This window comes from Hemitrygon akajei, chromosome 8, assembly GCF_048418815.1.
Source record: "Hemitrygon akajei chromosome 8, sHemAka1.3, whole genome shotgun sequence".
Classification (NCBI taxonomy): Eukaryota; Metazoa; Chordata; class Chondrichthyes; order Myliobatiformes; family Dasyatidae; genus Hemitrygon; species Hemitrygon akajei.
In genome coordinates this window covers 29,362,973-29,382,729 of record NC_133131.1, presented here as the reverse complement: position 1 = coordinate 29,382,729, position 19,757 = coordinate 29,362,973, and the positions used below count along the sequence as shown (strand labels likewise).

General features: G+C 36.8%; 1 protein-coding gene across 2 annotated transcripts in view; it reads left to right on the top strand.

Annotated features, from left to right (window-relative positions):
• The window catches only part of ggnbp2 (gametogenetin binding protein 2), a 46,479-nt gene extending 27,297 nt beyond the window's left edge, over positions 1-19,182 (top strand). Inside the window, exons 5-13 of one of the 2 annotated variants that reach the window (XM_073053537.1) lie at positions 7,102-7,215; positions 7,365-7,568; positions 9,470-9,644; positions 10,477-10,668; positions 12,550-12,700; positions 15,533-15,658; positions 15,993-16,141; positions 17,069-17,311; positions 18,511-19,182. In XM_073053537.1, the coding sequence (XP_072909638.1) occupies positions 7,102-7,215; positions 7,365-7,568; positions 9,470-9,644; positions 10,477-10,668; positions 12,550-12,700; positions 15,533-15,658; positions 15,993-16,141; positions 17,069-17,311; positions 18,511-18,708 (1,552 nt within the window). In that variant the 3' untranslated portion in view covers positions 18,709-19,182. Of the gene's footprint in view, positions 1-7,101; positions 7,216-7,364; positions 7,575-9,469; positions 9,645-10,476; positions 10,669-12,549; positions 12,701-15,532; positions 15,659-15,992; positions 16,142-17,068; positions 17,312-18,510 lie in introns of both variants that reach the window. The other variant, XM_073053535.1, reaches the window with a different exon arrangement.
• Positions 19,183-19,757: the final 575 nt, after the last annotated feature.

Here is a 19,757-nt window from a genome sequence, read left to right as displayed (position 1 = left end):
GCGGAGCTTTGTAGATATGGATATTTATGTGCCCTTTAGAAAAACTAAAGGAAGTGAGTAAATCATTGAATTTTATGTTCAGCCTAATGCCTTGTATTTGTTTATGACAATAATGACATGTGCTAATCTGTTTATGTTCTAATTGATACAATTGATGCTGTCATCCTGGTTTGTTAAAAAATATATTTTAAAAAATTTGTTGCTCTTGCATATGTTACCTGGGTTTCAGCACCTAAGTTACAGAGAAAGGTTGAACAAGTTAGGTCCTTATTCTCTGGAGCGTAGAAGGTTGAGGGGGTCTTGATAGAGGTATTTAAAATTATGAGGGGGATAGATAGAGTTGATGTGGATAGGCTTTTTCCACTGAGAGTAGGGGAGATTCAAACAAGAGGACATGAGTTGAGAGTTAAGGGGCAAAAGTTTAGGGTAATAGGAGGGGGAACTCAGAGTGGTAGCTGTGTGGAATGAGCTTCCAGTAGAAGTGGTAGAGGCAGGTTCAATTTTGTCATTTAAAAAAAAATGGATAGGTATATGGACAGGAAAGGAATGGAGCATTGTGGGCTGAGTGCAGGTCAGTGGGACTAGGTGAGAGTAAGCGTTCGGCACGGTCTAGAAGGGCCAAGATGGCCTGTTTCAGTGCTGTAATTGTTATATGGTTATAAAATTATGCCAAAATTACCACCCTATGCAATACTTAGAATTGTTAATGTTTCTTCATTGATAATATAAAGAGCCTGACTCAGTAACTAAAGGACCTCATTCATGCATGTTCAATTCTGTGCGCTCTCAACAGATTTGGAGCTTGTTATTCCATTTCTGGAAACTTGTCTTAACCCCTGACTTGATCTGCACCTCTGCAATAAATTTCTGTTTTGTGAAATAAGTTTGCTTGCTGTTTCTTTGTAGAGCCCATAATGATATTTGTGTCAACCGTTTGTAATAGCACCATCAAGTGGTCAAGTTTGTAAACTACAAGTTATTGAGATGAAGACCCCTTTAACAACTTTTTCAAACTTCAATTTATATTGTTTTCTAGATGTTCGTTAATAATCTGAAGTGGGCTTTTATTTAACATCTTGCTATACTTGAAGCTCAAGTTGAATACATTGAATGGTGCTTGGCTGGCCTGTCATCAGATATTGGGCTGATGTAGCTCAGGTGTACCCAAGTATTCAACGATCTTCCTTGTATGCCTTTTCAAAATAGCTTACGCAAGATTGCCAATTTCAGAATAGGAAATTGAAGTAGTACACCTACATCTTCAATGCCATTAACTTTGTTTTGGAACAGGAGCACCATTAAAATCTATTATTTGAAGTCTGAAATATGCATTTCAGAATGCAATAAGTTGAGGCATTTGGTATCTGTAATATACAATGTACATCGTTATAGGTGAAGGGTAGAAAGATGTGTGCATAAATGATCCTGAGCCTGTTAACTCTTCTGTAAATTACAGTGAAGGGAACAGTAGCAGTGGAAACGCAGAGAGAGCACTAGGGTCAGATAAGAAAAGTATTGGAGACAGCAAGAAAGAAGTCAGATGTAGCATCCTTTTTCACTTTGGACCTTTTCAGCCACCACACAGGTAACAGGGAGATGACCTTAGGTAGTTTATTTGAGGTGCATAGAACTCTTATGAATCTTGATTTATTGTCAGTACTTTAAACTAAATTTATAAAAGCATCACAGTGTACAAATGCATTGTTAATAGCTGCTGCTGAATATTGATATCTATCTTGGACTTGATAGTTATGCAGTTAAAAATGACTTTTGAAAATGTGCAAAAACTTGGTAGCAAACAAAAGTTAGTAGTGAAAATGCCAAAACTCTGGTTTAAAAAAAATCATTCTTTTGCCTTCTCCTTGTAACCCTTAATCCCACTTACCAATCAAATGGAACTTTAGAAAACACCGGAAACCTTGAGGTCAAGGAACCGAAGCAGTTGATGTTTCAGGTCAAAGATTCTCCTTTGAGCTGAAACATTTAAAAATTAGTAATGGATTGATACAGTTTCTGATTAGGGTGATATAATACCAATTCTTGTTCAACCAAAAAAATTGCTATACTTTGCATAAGAATAGGTGAGGGGAAGGGGAATGCAAGATAATTTGTTTCCAAACATTGGTAGTGTTTTTAAGTTATAAGTTAAACTGCTCAATTCATGGGTTAAAATAGGTGCAGTAGAATTGAAAGTAACTGTCATACTTTCCAGAATTCAAAACATATGTTTTGGAACCACAAGAGCCTGATTTGTTTGTATTCCGGCTAGTTATGCTTGCTGGTTTGTGGCTTATTGACTTCAGTTCACCCGTTCAAACCAGTGAAGGTAGAGATTTGGTTTTGGGTGTATAGTTTCAGCCATGATGGTAGCCCTCAGATTTCTTGCCAATGAAGTCATAAAGAGCATTGGTGTGCCTGTAAAGTAAAGGGACATCCCAGCTTAACTGGTTTAAGACCATATATTAGAGAACAGATTGGGGGTTTTCATTTTGTTCTAATCATGACTTTTTTTTTGCCTTCTCCCTGTAACCCTTAATCCCATTTGCCAATCAAAATCCCATCAATATTTGCCCTAAATCCACCCTTTGACTTGGTTTTTACCACCTTCAGTAGTAACAAATTGTACAAGCCACCACCATCTGGCTGAAGAATTTCAAAATCTCAGTTCCTTTTCTATGAGGCATATGATGCATCTCTATGATGCATTTGGATCCTAGACTACTACTAATGGAAACATTTATCTCCATGTCCACATTAACTGACCTTTTCAGTATCCAGCAGGTTTCAGTAAGATTCTCCTCATTCTTCTAAACCCCATCAAGGCCCAGGGACATTAGATGTTCTTCCTGTTGAGCTTTCATTTCTGGGATTGTTTGTCTGAACCTCTTTTGGACTCTCCAGGGCCAGCACACCTGTCCTTGTGTACCGGGCCCAGAGTTTCTCTTATCCCAAATGGGCTCTGACCACACTTCCTTATCCATGATTTTATATGCTCGTGAAATAAATGCTAATGTTCTACTTGCCTTTGCTACCAATGACTCAACATTGAAGTTAACATTGAGGGAATCCTGAACTACTTCCCCTTTGTGGACCTCAGCAGTTCCTTTGCATATCTGGTTTCTGTATTCTCTCCCTATTTAGAAATTAATCTGCATCTTCTTGTAACTCCACACTTTCCTATGTATTCCATCTGACCTTCTTTGATCATTATACATAAGTCCTGCAGGCTCCCTGCCTCTGCAGCACTATTTCTTCCTCCGTTTATCGTGGTATGTATGATCTGCAAACTTGGTCACAGTGCCATTAGTTTATTAATTTAGATCACTAAAGGAAAAAGTTAAGGTCCCAACACTAGAATTCCACTAGTTATGGGCAGCCATCCTGAAAGGAACTTTTATCCCCACTTTCAGACATTTTTTCCTGTTCACCAATCTGTTAGTACTGTGCCCTAATTACCATTGTTCAGCAACCCTGTGTGCGGCACTTTTAAGAGATGTTCGGCACTTTTAAGAAAATTTGAATGAGTAACATTCCTCAACTCTCCTTTGTCTAAACTGCTTGTTTCTTCAGTTTTAAGAGATTTGCTGGGAGAGATATCCCTTTGCCCATTTGGTATCTCGTAGTGGGATTGCAGTTGCTTAGAAGTGATCAGTATTTTTTATACTCGGCACTTTTAAAAACAAGCCATAATAATTAAATATTGCTCTATTGGAAATGCCCAGAATAGATACTGGGGCTGTACTTTGTAAGTCTCCATTTACAATGTAGCATGCAATTACTTAATGTATATTGTACTATTTACCAACACATGGTATGGTTTATTATAGTTGTGTACCAAGGTACAGCACAAAAATTGTCTTGCATTCTGCTCATTCAGATCAAGTCATTACACAGTACTATGAGGAAGAACAAGGTAGAAGTAGAATGCAGAATAAAGTGTAAAAGCTACAGAGTGCAGTGCAGGTAAACAGGTAAAGTTCAAGATCATAAGGTAGTTTGAGGTCAAGAGTCCATCTGATCATACAAGAGCTCTGTTCAAGACTGGTATCAGCTGGATGAAGCTGGTCGGACTTTTGCATCTGCTGCCTGATGAATGAAGGGAGAGTGTGTTGTGTGGGGGCATCTTTGATTATGCTAGCAGTGAGAAATATGGCCAGACTCCATAGGAGTGTAAGGTGGTTCCCCTGATGTGCTGAGTTGTGTCCACAAATTTGCATCTCGTGATCACATGCTGTGTGGTTGCCATACCAAGCCTGTATGAATCCAGGCACTGCTTTCAATGGTGCTTTGATTTTTAAAAATTGGTAAGGGTTGACAGATGTGCCAATATGGTGCTAATTTATTGAACTTTCATTTAAACAGTTCAGAAAGCCTGTAACAATCTTTATTGGCACGTCAAGAATGTCAGGGAATTGCTAGTTTGGACATCCTTAAGTAGTGCAGATCTAGTTTTAGTGTTAGTAACGCAATGTACTTCCATTGTAGAAGAAAATAGCACATATGATAGTGGGAGTAAAGCTTTGCAAGTTTATTCTATAGCATTAAGAAAAATGTTGATTCATTAAATAATTCAGATTTGTAGAAATTTGTAAAGTGGATGTGTTGTCTGCCAGTTTTTGAACTCTTCACCTCTACCTCCTTCAATTTGTTAAATACCTTCCATCAGGTTTACAGTTTTAAATAAGCTTTATCTTAATGCAGTAATTAGTTCAGTATTGGCTCCCTGCCTATTGATCTTCAGCACAGTTTATTACATTGTGCAGATTATTGAGCTAAAAGAAAGCAGGGAAAATGTTGCAATTCTATTTGAATTCTAGGTAATTGGATTATCTTCTACTCTGATATAGGAATGAAATAAATGACCAGAGAGCTTGTTGATGTTATAATCATGCAATAGTATAGTGCCCATTTAAAATTGTTTCTCGTATATTGTATTAAATAGTAATCATCAACCGAGTAAGCACATTATTGGAATAGTATAGCTACAATAATCTATGCTGGAAAATGCATCCAAAAGCAAGCCTATCTGTTCACCTCCTTTTGGGCTGCTTCAATAAATATTTTTTTACCCAAATTCAAGAATGGAAGATATTTGTAATTGGTCCATCCTTAAAAATAAAAATATGAAAATATTAAAACTTTAATCTCTCTGAATCACAAAACACAATACATAAGTAAAACTATGTGACCAATTATGACCAGTGTGTCCCACAGGTTGAAGAACAGAAATTAGTAATGTTACTTGGTTATTAATGAATGATTGGATCACTAATGATCATCTGTTTCTTTTGAAGATGTGGATTATACTGTGATTGTAGCTTCGACTCTGTATGTAGAATGTTTTCCCAGGTCCAAAACAAGAGGGCATAGGTTTGAGGCAAGAAGGGAAAGATTTAAAGGGGACCTGAGTAGCATATGTTTTCCACACAGGGTAGGTGGAACGTGAAAGAAGCTGCCAGAGGTGGTAGAGGCTTGTGTAATTACAAAATGCAGGTAAATGGGATTAACATTGGTGGGCAGCTTGGTTGGTGGGGACACTTTGGGCCCAAAGGCTAGTTTCTTTGCTATATAATTTTCGATCTATGACTGCTTGTGTGGGATTAACTACTTTTTACTGAAAAAGGGCCATTACAAATTGAAATAATTCAGAAAATGTGTGGCTCGGTTGGTTGATGGTTTGGTTGAATTGTTCTGATCTTGGCAATTTACTTGCATATGTTTTGTCACCATAACCAAGAGATACCATCAGCGCAGTGCTGTTAATTGTGGTCTGTCCTCTGAATGCTTGTCCTTTATATTCCACTCAATCAGCTGAGTTGTGGGGAGGCAATCTCATCGCTGATTGTTTAGCGAGAGGGGTACAGATTTGACTAGGAATCTGAAAGTCATGGTGGAAGCAAACACGACATGCAAGAGAATTCTTAAAAGCATGGTTTTCCGTGAACAATTCTGAACAAACATGTAGGTCCCAATTATATTTTTGAGCCAATACAAGCAGAATTCTAGACCACCTTGTACGAAGTTCTGCTATAAATTGTTGGTGTAACCTTTCATGGTGTATTTTTATTTTTCATCCACTTAATGTCCAGTAAGTTTAAAACTGTTTTAAAATTTCTGAAATCGTACTTCCTTGATCTTTTAATGTATATTTATGATATTTTAATATTTTCTCCTTCTCAGTCTTGGATCAGTGGCGCACCCATCTGCGCCAGAAGATCATGCATTTAACTCCAACCATATGGAAGTACCTAATCCAAACTTCACCAACATTTCTTAAGCAATGAAATAAAATGTTGTTTGATGTTGTAAATATCCATGTCAGCTATAGCATCTTTATTGGGGAAGAAAGTTCATGGAACATTGTTTGCCATTCATAAGAACCAGGTTCTCTACTGATGCTGAATGTTTTCAGAATTTTTTTTTTGATCCTCTGAAACACATTATCTGGTAATTTATTTTTGCTGTTAATGGGGCCTTGTATTGCAAAGGAATACTCCTCTATGTAATTGGCTCTCAACTTTGGAACATCCTAAAGATGTGAACAAGCACTATAAACACTAGTTGACCTTCCCATCCTTTCTGCTAACCAATGTTTTTTTTTCTAAATTTTTAAAGACTGACTAATCCTTCCTCGGAACTTGTACTATTTTTTTAGTCTCCCTAATGTAATTAATGACATACTGGCAGAGCTAAGCAGCCAATGGTCAATACATTGTTTAATAAAAATTGGCAAGTTTTTATAATTTTGGCTTTGTATTTAAATCTTTGTATTTAAATGCCACGTGGTGAAACATCAGAGAAAACAAGCTGCCAAATGTGCAGTTACTAGCGCTCTTAATTGTTCAGCTTTGTATCATATTGTATCTTAAAATATTTCAGTTTTCTCTTGTTTAATGATGTATAAATAGAAACAGGTGGCACTTGTGCCTGTGGGGTTTGGTACTACTGACATTATACAGGGTCTGAGAAAACATTAATCCAAATAGAAAGCTTGAATCGCCTCTTCATTATATTATTAGTGTGTATTTTAACTGGTCCAGGTGCTTTGTGCAAATTGGAATACTCTTTGTGAAAAATCACAATATCCGTTTTTGTTAACAGAGGCTGCTGGATGGATGTGTGGGAGCTGATGTCGCAGGAATGTAGGGATGAAGTAGTACTAATAGATTCCAGTTGTCTGTTGGAAACATTAGAGACTTATCTACGAAAACACAGGTTTGTAGTAAGACATGGATGCTGTAATATTGGTGCATAATTATTGAAATAAATTTGATGCTAATGATACAAGGTCTCAGCATTTACTTCACTTTGAAATAAACATCTTGAATTCATAATGGTTCGTCCATTTTTGTCTTTCATTGTAGGTTTTGCACAGATTGCAAAAATAAAGTGCTGCGAGCCTACAACATTCTGATTGGGGAATTGGATTGTAGCAAAGAAAAAGGCTACTGTGCAGCTTTGTATGAGGGACTTCGTTGCTGTCCCCATGAGCGACATATCCACGTATGCTGTGAGACTGACTTCATTGCACATCTTTTGGGCCGTGCTGAGCCAGAGTTCGCAGGAGGGTATGAGTATGTAATTTGCTAGAGTGGGCTATCTAGCGCTTTTGGTTGCTTTTTAAAATCTCTTTTCTGTAGGCATGATGCAAGTGTGAAATTGTGCTGAATTCCATGATTATTCTTAAGGCTGTGGCAATGATTAACTAAAGCTCTACTGTGTTTGCAACTTCAATGCAATTACATCTTAACCTGAAACTGAATTTTGGTTGCTCTCCTGAATTGTCACATCTGCACTTAAGGCATGGGAGCAGGTTGTCTCTTCCAATAATCCAAGGGAAGTAGGCTGGCTTTTGGCAGTTCCACTACCCTGCAAAAGCATATTTTGCTTGGTAGAATAGATTGTTATCACGTTCCAGGTCTGATGGCCGATTGGGACATTTGTGTATATCTTAATGTTGCTAAAGCTTTGATGGGTTAACAACTCAATTTTTTTTTACCAGGAACAACAAAGTGAGTAGCTAAAGAAAGTGGATCCCAATATGAGCATAATTAGCCAGCACTTCAATTTTTTTGGAAGTTCTGTCTGGATTTTGTGATATTCAGTTGATTAAAGTTAGAAGAAGCTTTTAAAGAAAATCATTTTATTGTAGAATAGTCAACAGCATCAGCTATATGAAAGCAGCTAAAACAATGAGGCAGATCTTCTGTAGCCCTAAAATTGCTTGCTGCTTGAGCTGTGCTGTTTAATTCTGGTCTGGTCTTCTGCTGAACGTTTGGCTGCTAACAATTTAGCGTGGCTAAGTGTATGTTTTTGGATAGGCAGCCCACTTGACTCAAAGAATAGATGCTCATTAGACTTGTGAGCTGTCAAAGCTCTGAAGACAATTAAATAGCTTTGATATACACAGCTACTCATCAACTCTTCAGTGAAGTTTCACGTTCTACATTTAAAACAGACGACTGCATTCATTTAATTTAAGTAAATGAAAAGGGTAAAATAAAACAGAAGCAGCCTATTTTTCCTACTGATTTAAATGGGGGGCTGCGAAATTTCCTACAGGGTAAATCTGGCCAAAAAGCTCTGAACCATCAGTGTCCTTTTGGGTTCTGTGACAAGCCCACTGGTGTAGCTGATGACAACACAGCAGAAAGTCCTGAGGAAGATGTAAGTGGTGGAAGCCAGCATTTGTGCAGGGATGCCTAAGGAAGAGTGCTGGCTTTGCAGAAGATTTGCCTCCTTATTTTCAGTAATGTTTAATGGCTTGGTTTTAAAATCTGCTTCATTTCCTTAATAATTTTACCCGTATGTAAATTTTTGCCTTTAATCTAAGTTGAAAATACAACCTGAAAAGATTCATAAATTATTGACATACAAGAAGAAAATTAGGAATTTGCTGGAAAACAGAAGGGTCCTGTTAGATGATCCCAAATCAGGATCTGGTGCAAATCTAAGCCTTTGAATTAGTTTTCCACCATCTTTGCTCACTGAATTGCAACTCATTTCATGTGAATCCTCAAATGAATCTAATCATTTACTTTTGATATGTTTGCATGTCTATTATATTAAAGTTCCTGTACAGCAAATTGCTCCAGTAATCCAGAACTTCTGAACTTCACTTATTGTGGAGTTTCATCATTCTCCTTGTGACCACACCATTTCCTCCCATATCCCAAAAAGTTTGAGAGTTACTAAGTTTATTAGCTACTACTAGGTTTATGGCTGTGCAAGTGGGGTAGGTTACAGGGAAAATAAATGGATTGCTCTGAAAGCAGGTGTGGACAATGAATCAAATGGCTTCCACATCATTTGGAAATACAATATTTCAGGATGTATGGATTAGTGTGCAATATAGATCTGTGTTCAAACAAAGTTTCTGATAAATGTGCTTTTACTGTCCTTTTTAAAATGCTGTTCACACTGTAGTTTGGAATGACTATTTTAAATAGTTTAATACTTGTGCTTTTAGACGGAGGGAGAGGCATGCAAAAACTATAGACATTGCACAAGAAGAGGTTCTTACATGTCTTGGTATTCACCTATATGAACGGTTGCACAGAATCTGGCAGAAGTTGAGAGCTGAAGAACAGACTTGGCATATGCTGTTCTACCTTGGTATTGATGCACTGCGAAAAAGTTTTGAGGTACAAAATTTAAGTTGCTTTCATGCTATTTAAGAGTCCTGAATATTTTACAATTAAGAATAATGTTTTCTTCCACATGCAGCTTGTCAGTTTTCATTTTTGGAATACTGTTAAATGGCTTAAGATGAAAAGAAATTGCTGATAGCATTGAGGAAATCAAATCAATACTAGGCATCACATTTTATAGGAGAGGAAATAAAACATCATCTTGGTTGACATTGAGTGGCACAAATGCTTGGTTTTTCTCTTGTCCTGTTTTTATGTTAATGACTAATGTTATATTCGTCTGGGTAGGGAAAATGCAGGAACTTTTCTGAAAGCATTTTTGGGTACTTTTAATAAATAGTAAATTAGCATTAAGTTAGCCTTGTTATCCATACATATTCTTGCCTTTAATGGTGATGTCTGTTCTTTTTAGGAGATCTGCTTTTCAAAAGTGACTTCTAAAACATTTCATGGTTTATAATTTTGGTTATCATGATCATTGGTCATTCTTTGCTACCATTTCTGTGCAAACCGAAGTCAGTTGTGTACTGACTAGTTGATTGTAATTGAAGTTGATCTATTTCTACTTGTGCCTTTTGAGCAGAATAACTGCAATCTGCCTGCCTTCTGTGATTTGGCTGGTTATATCTAGAAGAGCAATAACAAAACATAGATTTAAGGTCTGGAATGGTTGTGATAGTTTGTCCCAGTCCTGTCAATTCCTCTATTAAAATTCTTCCACATTAAAATTCAGAATTTTATAAAACACTTGAAGTAAAGCACAGCTAAGTGTGGAAAAATCAGGTTTCAAATTGAGCTTAATGCTTATTTAAAATTTACTCTGCAGATGGCAATTGAAAAAGTGCAAGGTATCAGTCGACTGGAGCAACTATGTGAGGAACTCTCTGAAGAAGAAAGAGTTAGAGAGCTCAAACAAGAAAAGAAACGTCAAAAGAGGAAGAACAGGCGTAAAAACAAATGTGCCTGTGAAATATCTACTGCACTTCAAAGTTCAGGAGAAACTAAAGTGCAAGATGAGGTTGGTAGCATATTAATTTTACAATTTTTAAATTAATGCAAGTGCTTTTGTGCACAATCTTCTGCAGTAGCAACCCATAGCTAGTGTAATTTTAACTTGCCCATTAACTAAAGCATACATCCTGGAGATTTCTGTTTGAAGCCATTAACTTTGGTGTTTATTTCAGAAATCAAATTAGTTCATCAATGCAGAACACATTTCCAAGTCTCCAAGAATTTTTCCCTTGTGACCATTGTGTTTTATTTCTTGCCCAGAGTAATCTTTAATTATGCATTTTATCCCCCTTTTCCAAGAAGCAGTGATAAAATTCGATTTATGAACTTTGTATGTGGAATCAACAAAATGTTCCCTCTTCCAACTGGAATGAATTAAGGGCCAACAAATCTTCGGCAATTATCCAAAGACTGAGACGGGGATATACTTCAGAAATTGCTAACAAAAGTACAATATCCCTGTTGTTCATGCTGCAGAAAATAATTGTTAAGGTCTCTTGTACTTGGGTTTATTGGGGGTTGTCTGCTCACTATAATCTCAAAGGACTAAAGTGATTGGATTGTAATGTACAGAATTTATTTGAACAAATTCAAAATAAACGAGCCGTTTTGCTCAGATGCTCCACATTTATACTCTAGGCAAGCGTTGATCCTAATTTGATTGTGTGTAATTAAGTCACTAAAAATTCTTTCAGCTGTCAACTGATCAAAATTGGATTTTTGCTTCCTGTTTCAAACCTTAAAATTACTAGAATATACCACAGATTTGTAGCTCGAGCATTTCTCCAATTATAACTTCCCTTAATCTTTGATTTGTGAAACTATTGGAAACTTGTCTTTTTCTGTTATCTTGCAGAGTTATTTTAAATCTTTTAGCGTAGATTGGATAATTCTGTAAATAAGAACCTCAGCAGGTATTCCAATTCTCACTTATACAGCATGGAAGCTGAGTTTGTGTCAGCCATCAAACCCACAATCTGCAGAAGGAATTCAATGGGTCAGACTGCATTCGATGCTACTTAACTCCAGAGTCCCTCCAGCAAATTGTTTGTTGCTGCAGATTCTAGTATCTGCAGTACCCTGTGTCTCCAAGCACTCGTGTCCTTGTACTTCTCCAAGCAAACTATTGTCTTAGTAAATTAGTGATATATCCTATATTGCCTCAAAAAATACCCCAGTTTAGTCTTGGTCATTTGCATTTGCTGTTGTTTTTTTTAGTTTATTTTCTGTGAATTCATGAAACCCATATTTTTTGGTTGACCCTCTTGTCATGAAACATATTTTGAACTTGAATTCACCTTGAATTCTATCAGCCTTCTCCATTACTTTAATCAAATTCATTTGTCTCCTCCAGATTTGGCTACAAATTCGGTGATCACTTAACATATCATAATTATAGTATTATAATTATAGAACATCTTCTGAGAACAAAACATTGAGGCTGTGTTATCCACGTCCAGCTGCTAAAATTGTCTTTAACTCTTTCAATCTTTAAATTTGTGTGCTACCCTTATCTTAATTCATACTTTTAAATTCTATCTTGTATGGTACAATGTTGAATTTTTTTTTTGAAAATTCTTGTGCATCACATCCAATGTATTGGCTCAATCGTTAGCTGTCACCAGTTCTAAACAAATGTTTATCAAGGGTAATGTTCCTTCCTACATTCCATGTTGCTTAATCTTATTTCCTCTCCAGTTATCATAATCTTTAAGGATGCCATATACTGTACAGCAGATGTTGAACTTATAGACTTTGATTACATGGTATGTCTGTCTCATTTGTCTGCTTTCCAATCCATTGAGACATCTATTCTTGACGGAGTGACGAAAAATGTACTAGTGCAGATTTCTTTTTAATTGGATTCTATATATAACCTTTTTTCCAGGCGGCATCTGAATCCATAGAGAGTAGCTGTAAAGAGTGTGGCAGCATGGAAGATCCCAATGGTAGAGTTGAAGTAATTGTTACAAATGAAAGTACCTCATGCACATGCCCCGGCAGCGAAAATCTACTTGGATCACCTAAAACAAAGAAAGGTAGAAACTTGATTGCTGTTAATATCTGTAGTTCTGAGAAAAAGCTTCATAGTATAAAAATCTGTCTATAGTGGGTGATTTGATATTTAGTTTCTGGGTATATACAGGTGTCCTCCATGTTAAGGCTATTCGAGTTACAGAAATTCACTCTTAATGGAATTTGCAAATCACAATCCAAAACTGTGAGATATGGAATAAAATTCACTGCTGGAATTTGTATTAAAGACTAAAGGTTAACTTTATTTGTCACATGTACATCAAAATCAAAGCATGAAGTGAAATGCATCATTTGTGTCAGGTACCAACACAGTCCGAGGATGCCCACAACTTATTAATCCTAACTCGTGCATCAGTTGGAACATGTGTGGAAGCTTGAGCACCCAGTGGAAACCACGTCACGGAGAACATACAAGCTCCTTTCAGACAGCAGGGATTGAACTCCTGATGTGGCGCTTTAAAGCTTGTGCTAATTGCTACGCTACCATGCAGTCCTATACAGGGAGAAAAAATAATTTTTATTTTTAGTAGCTCAGTACTGTAGGACAATAAGATTTAAATTGACGTCACCATGTTTATAGGGACAGTCACATCCAAATCCCTCCTTTGCCCCACGGTCTGAGTACATGAACGGCTTCTTGGAACACCAGTGCTGTTTTTCTCCTTTTCTGTGAGGCATTTTCTCTGTGACATCATTGTGGGGAGCTGCAATAGCCAAGGCCAGTTTCTTAAAGTAATCCCTTTTGCTTGTACTTCCACTGGTTATCACAATTAACCCATTTTCTGACCCCCCCCCCCCCCCCCCCGAGCTCCTCCTACACCTTTCTCCCATGAACCCCAGTCCTCAACTTTCATCAATTTTCTGAAATCCCTACTTCATAGACCCTTTTCTAATCGTGCCACATGAGGAAAATGCATCACAGATAAAGAGCACAGGCACTGTATTCCTGAGATGTTGGCTTACTGGAGAGGACATGGCAAAGTAAGGACTCGGCCACAACTACCCACCCAATCAATCTGTACTGTCATATCCAAATCTCATTGCCCCACAGTATTGAGTGACTGAAGATAAATCTGTTGTTTCATTTGCATGTGCCGTGTACGTACTAGTCCAGGGGTTCCCAACTATTTTTATGTTGGACCCCTAGTTGGGAACACCTGCCCTAGGCTCAGCTGTTAATAATGGTGCAGACCACTTTGTCGTCACTGATAAATGCTTTAACATGAGAGAAAAACATCCTATAGGAATGCACCTCTGCCTGTAACATGGAGTTCAGTGGGAAATTGGTTTGCGTTGCAGAAATTAGAGAGTGGCTGTTTCCTCAGACAGCAATTGCTCTATGACAGGGTGGCCTGTACTTTTGAATATTCAGTTTCTCGTGGTTAGGGTGCAAAGAGCTCTGGTCCCTGTGTAGATCGATGGGAGTAGCCATTTTAAATGTTTCAGCATGGACTGAAAGGCCTGTTTCTGTATTGTACTTTTCTATGACTCACTTATGTTTATAGGACTTGAAATGTATTGGTAACACTTAGTACCCCAACCTGAGGCAATATCCTAGAACATGGCAATTACTATTCTTTTGACTGTTCTAGATAACTGAATAAAATTGGGTTATCTGCATCTTGGTTATCTATTTTAGTGGTTGTATTTGGGAAGAATGATGACCATGATGATTTTTCCTTATTTTCTAATTCTATAGTATCTTGGTCAATATTGATACTGGCAAGCAGAATCTTTGGATTGCTTCCTTTAGCTCCTAACATTAAACCAAAGGATCGTAAAGCATTGGAGCAGAATCAGGCCATTTGGCATATGGAGTTTGCTCCATCATTCCAATATGTCTCTTGAGCCAAGGCTATCAAATTTAACACTTGCGTATTGATTTGTGCAAAGTGGTATAACTAAATTAACTGAAGGGTTTGTGCTTATAATTACCATCAGTTCTGGATATAGTTATAAGTAGTTATACTAAATTACACCTGCCAGTACTAAGCTGCAAAATGAAACACTGGCATACAGGGACCCCCACCCCTGGATACCAAAAACCGCGGATGCTCGAGTCCCCTATTTCACGTGTCTCAGTATGGTGGTCTTTAGGACCCAGCGGAACCCCGGACTTTACTTAACCTGAATCAGTGCAGTGGACATTAAGACCCGGCGGTGTAGCTCTGAATCCACAATGTTTCTGTTCACGAAAATAATCACAATCACGATCGAAAATAAAGTGGATGTAATAAAGTGATCAGAAAGAGGTGAAACTCCATCAGTCATTGAAAAAGCGTTAGACTACAGTCAGTCAACAATTGGAACAATTTTAATGGAGTATTTGAAAGGCCCTGCCCCGATGAAAGCTACAATTATTACTAAGCAATGCAGTGGTTTAATTATTGAAATACATATATTTCTTAAGTGTTTTATATGCATAGGAAGATAAAATATATACTATATACTAAGACAAACATTTTACTAACTGAGGCTACGTAGTACCGGACTTACCTGTACCGGTTTCAAATCCAACTTAAAGACAGACTCGGGAACGGAACTCGTTCATAACCCAGGGACTGCCTGTACTTTTAAATCATCTCTAGATTACTTATGTAAATGCTGTGTAAATAGTTGTTATATTGTATTGATTAGGGAATAATGACAAGAAAAATAGTCTGTACATGCTCAAACAACGAGTGCCGGTGAGAGCACTTCCGGGTTTTCCTGATCCGTGGTTAGTTGAAACCGCACATGCGGAACCTGCAGATAAGGAGGGCTGACTGTATATTTAAAAATTACATATTAAAGGGTGCATTGAAGTTTCTTCTTGATGTGTTTTGCCAATTCAGGTTTGTCTCCACATTGTAATGGCAGTGATTGTGGTTACTCATCAAGCATGGAGGGTAGTGAGACTGGTTCTCGAGAAGGATCAGACGTAGCTTGCACTGAAGGTATCTGCAATCATGATGAAACAGGTGAGTACACCAAAAAATTGTTTGTGAGATTGTAGGAGTGTTCTTCAACTACCTTCGGTATTGTTTAAGTGAAGTTCATGGGCATGTTATTTTAGAAATTAAACTGCATGGTTTAAACCCAATGTTAAAGGAAATTGCTTTGTGGCACATGTTAATCAGTTGATGGTATTTCTGAAATTGTGACAAATATTATAAATCTGAACATTATTAAATGTCTGTACTTTTAGCCTTTTCTGAGATGGGTAAAAAGTTATATTCTCTGTTCTGCATATTACCAGCCTTTATTTAAAATTGGAAAATCAAGGATGTACGGTAACGTTTCCGTTTTTGTCAGGAGATGACACTTGTGTACATCATTGTGTGGAGGACAAAGAGGAAGATGGTGTGGACAGTTGTGTGGAGTGCTGGGCTAATGTTGCTGAGGAGAACACAAAAGGCAAAAACAAGAAAAAGAAGAAGAAAGGCAAAAGTGCAAAATGTGATGTAAGTGAATTTGGATTTTTTAGGCATTTCCATCGGAGGGGTGTCAAAAGAAAATATGTACCTTAAGTATTCCAAATTCTTTCTCTTTATATAAAAGGACTACTATTGATTCAGTACAAAAAATAGATTTTCCAAATTTGGTATCTACTCTGGCTACTTTCAAGTGTTCTGCAATTTGTATACACTGTAGGTACAAATTGTTTCAGCAATATTGTGTATCATAGTCATTGCATTGCAGCAAAGGTGTACATTCTCTGAAGGAGATGAAATATTTACAATGATAATACTAGGAATGAAAAATTGAAGAAGGTTGGATGGGCTAAGATTGTTTGGATAAATGTTGAAGGGCACTGAGAGGTACAATAAATGCAAGGGATCAAAGTGCTGTAAATGGAAAGTACCCATTTCTGTTTAATTAAGGTAAAAGTCAGATTTACAATGATTAGATTTTTTTTAGCCAGTCAGTGAAAATCTGGATCTCATTGCCTTTCTGGAGAGTAGAGGCAGAATCTTTTTTAAAATGTCTGGACATGTACTTGAGTCATGATTTTCAGAGCTACGATTGTGAGATTGGCTCTCTTTACTGACATGGATGTAATAGGTTTAAGTCTCCTGTGTCATAGAATATTTAGTAAACTTGTGAAATTAACCATGAACTACCTATGAGTTATCTCTATTGTACCAGAACTTTCTTGTCTTAGATACTGATTGATTGCAATGTCTAATGTACATTTTTGTTCCATAGTTTTGTCATTCTAGCCTCTGATTTAAGGCTGGCGTTTTCTTTGGTAACTGGAATCCAACTACTATGCATTGAATTTGTTTTTCTTAAAATTGGCCTCAAATTTAATATTTTCGGCATGAAGATAAAATTTTAAAGACAAAAAGAAATTTAAGCATTAATTTTATTCTATTTATTCTTCATAGAGTGAAATTTCTGGTGAGTGTACCATAGATCTAAGCACACAAGAGAACTTGGGTAATGCTTTTCATAATGAGTTCCACCATGAGAAAACCAAAGAGAGTTGCAACTCATTAGAGAAAGGTGGTCAACAGCCAGTATGGGTAACACAAATTCTGTCAGAAAATCATTTTTCACAGTCTTCACAAATTCCAACGCCCTGTCTGCCAGACTGTGGAAGAGGAACAAAAACCTTAAAGGAATTACTTGTGAGTATGAAACTTAATTCACCTTATTTACATGTAGTACAGTGATCTTTGTGTTGAAGTATAATTTAAAGGGAAAAAGCAATTCAGTTTGTCTTTTAAGCTTTTCTGAAGTTTGTCTTTTACAGCAAATTTTGTCAGTCATTCAATACTGCATAAAAATGGGGCTATCTACACAATTCAATTTTTTTTGTGAAATCGCATTACTGGTGTTGAATAATAGAACTTTTCCATAAGTGAGTGTATAACCCAAACAAACTGACGAAGGGTCTCGGCCCGAAACATCGACTGTAGTACTTCCTATAGATGCTGCCTGGCCTGCATTCCACCAGCATTTTGTGTGTGTTGCTTGAATTTCCAGCATCTGCAAATTTCCTTGTGTTTGTGTTTTTAAACCTTAACATTCATTATTTTACATATGGCAAATTTATTTCTAGTAAATAATCCTGCAGGTTCTTTAGAACTTTGCATCAAAAGATGGTTAACTCTTCAGAACACAGACATGCCACAGGGCAGTTTGTCAAAGTAATGTTGGGCTGGGATTATAAATCTGAAACTAGAATTGGAACCTAGGAAGAGAGGAGCTGTTAGCCACCTGTCAATAACACCAGGTTAGTTTTGATTCAGTTTCCATTACTTTTAAATTGTATTTGCAGAGGAAGTTTCTGAATGGTACAAGTGGCTCTGGTCCCTGCAAGCCACCTAAGCTCTTGTGCTCCTGGTGTTTTTGTGTTGGAAATTTTTTCCCCTCCTACTGACTCGAGAGACAGCTGCAATTGTCTGTCAGATTGTGTCTGGCTGGGAATATGGTTATATTTCTGTTATGTTACCCCTTTCTGTTGCTGAAACTTGCAAATCTTTGTAGTGTAGTGTGAAGTATCTTGCTGAGATGTTGCAGAACAATTGCACCTGCAATTGAGTTATTCTGCAATTAATCCTGCAGTTTGCATAGAGGGCCGCTGCAAATAGGCTCTTCATGTTGAAATTTGGAAACTTCTCATCACTTCAAACATTGAGAAATATCTAATTTTTTTCATCAGGGCAGCTTTTTAAACTCAATTACATAATCTATCACTTTATCGTCCAGTTATTGTAAATTGCTGAATGACTCCACTAACTACTCTAAATTGTTTCTCTGTTTAAGCGCTCAATTCCTTGCATTGTTAATCCCAGTTGTAATTTGCTGGTTTATTTTTTTCCAGGAAGAATCTGAATGTACTTCAGAGGAAGATATTTTCATTACCCAAGATGAAATACAGGCATTCATGACAAATAACCAGTCTTTCTATGTCAATCGAGAACAATACCGTCAGCACTTAAAAGAGAGATTTAACAAGTACTGTCGCTCTAATGACTACAGTATCTGCAATGGTTGGCTGACAACAGCTGGTGCAAACTAGCAAGGAAGTTGAACCAAAAGCCACCCTTTTCTACATAAACACACTCTCAATGACCACTGCGCCTTCTCTCTCAATCTTAAGAAATTTAGATTTTTGTTTCTGTTACATAATTTTACCTTGAATAGTTGGTGGTGTGGTTTATTTTTCTTTCTACACTCTCCCAGGCTGGTGGTGGGGAGCATATTTTTATTCATCTGCTTTCTCAGAGCTTGTGCAGTATTCGGTCAGATGTCTGCAAAAGCTTACTTATACTTTTGATGCCTCTCCTCTCTCCCACTCAATGTTTCACTTTACTGTGAGAATTATACAAATGTCTAGTGATGAGAGATGTTCTACCAATAAATGTGTACAGAGAAAAATGAAACTTCTGATTTAAGGTTTTACAATAGACATCCATTTAAGATGATGTTTGGATGTAATATGTACAAGCGCAATGTGCAGAATTTACAAATAAAGAATATTTATTAACGTGCATATTCATGTCATGGTTATTTGAATTTGGTTAAATATGCAAGGTTTTTTTTTACAAAATAAATCTTCCTGAAAAGCAAGTATTTAAAATACATAGTAAATTCATCTTTTGCATCTGTTGCTTTGTATTTGAAGCAATTTCATAGTTTGATACAAAATAGTACATAATTGATCAGCTTTTACAATAGAAAAATTGCTTTCATACAGTACTATTTTAATTTGTCTGTGGCTCAGCTAGTTAATTTAACTTGTTTCATCTCCAGCTATAAATTAGCATGGATCTATTTCAGCACTTTAGTTGAGGTGATTTCTTGTACTCTTGTATTGATTTTTAATATTCAATAGGAATTTTCATTCACCTTTTCAACTATGGATATTTCCAAATTTGTCCTTTTACATAAAATTAGATTTATACACATTACAAAATTGCAAGCTGTGTGCTTCAGATGTTTTTGTGTAAAATTACATGCCTTTATTGCTCAGTACCATCTGTGTGAAATGATTAGATCATATTCAACTGAATACCATCTGTGATATGGGAATTTTGTTGCAATCTGGTAATACAACCATACACAAAT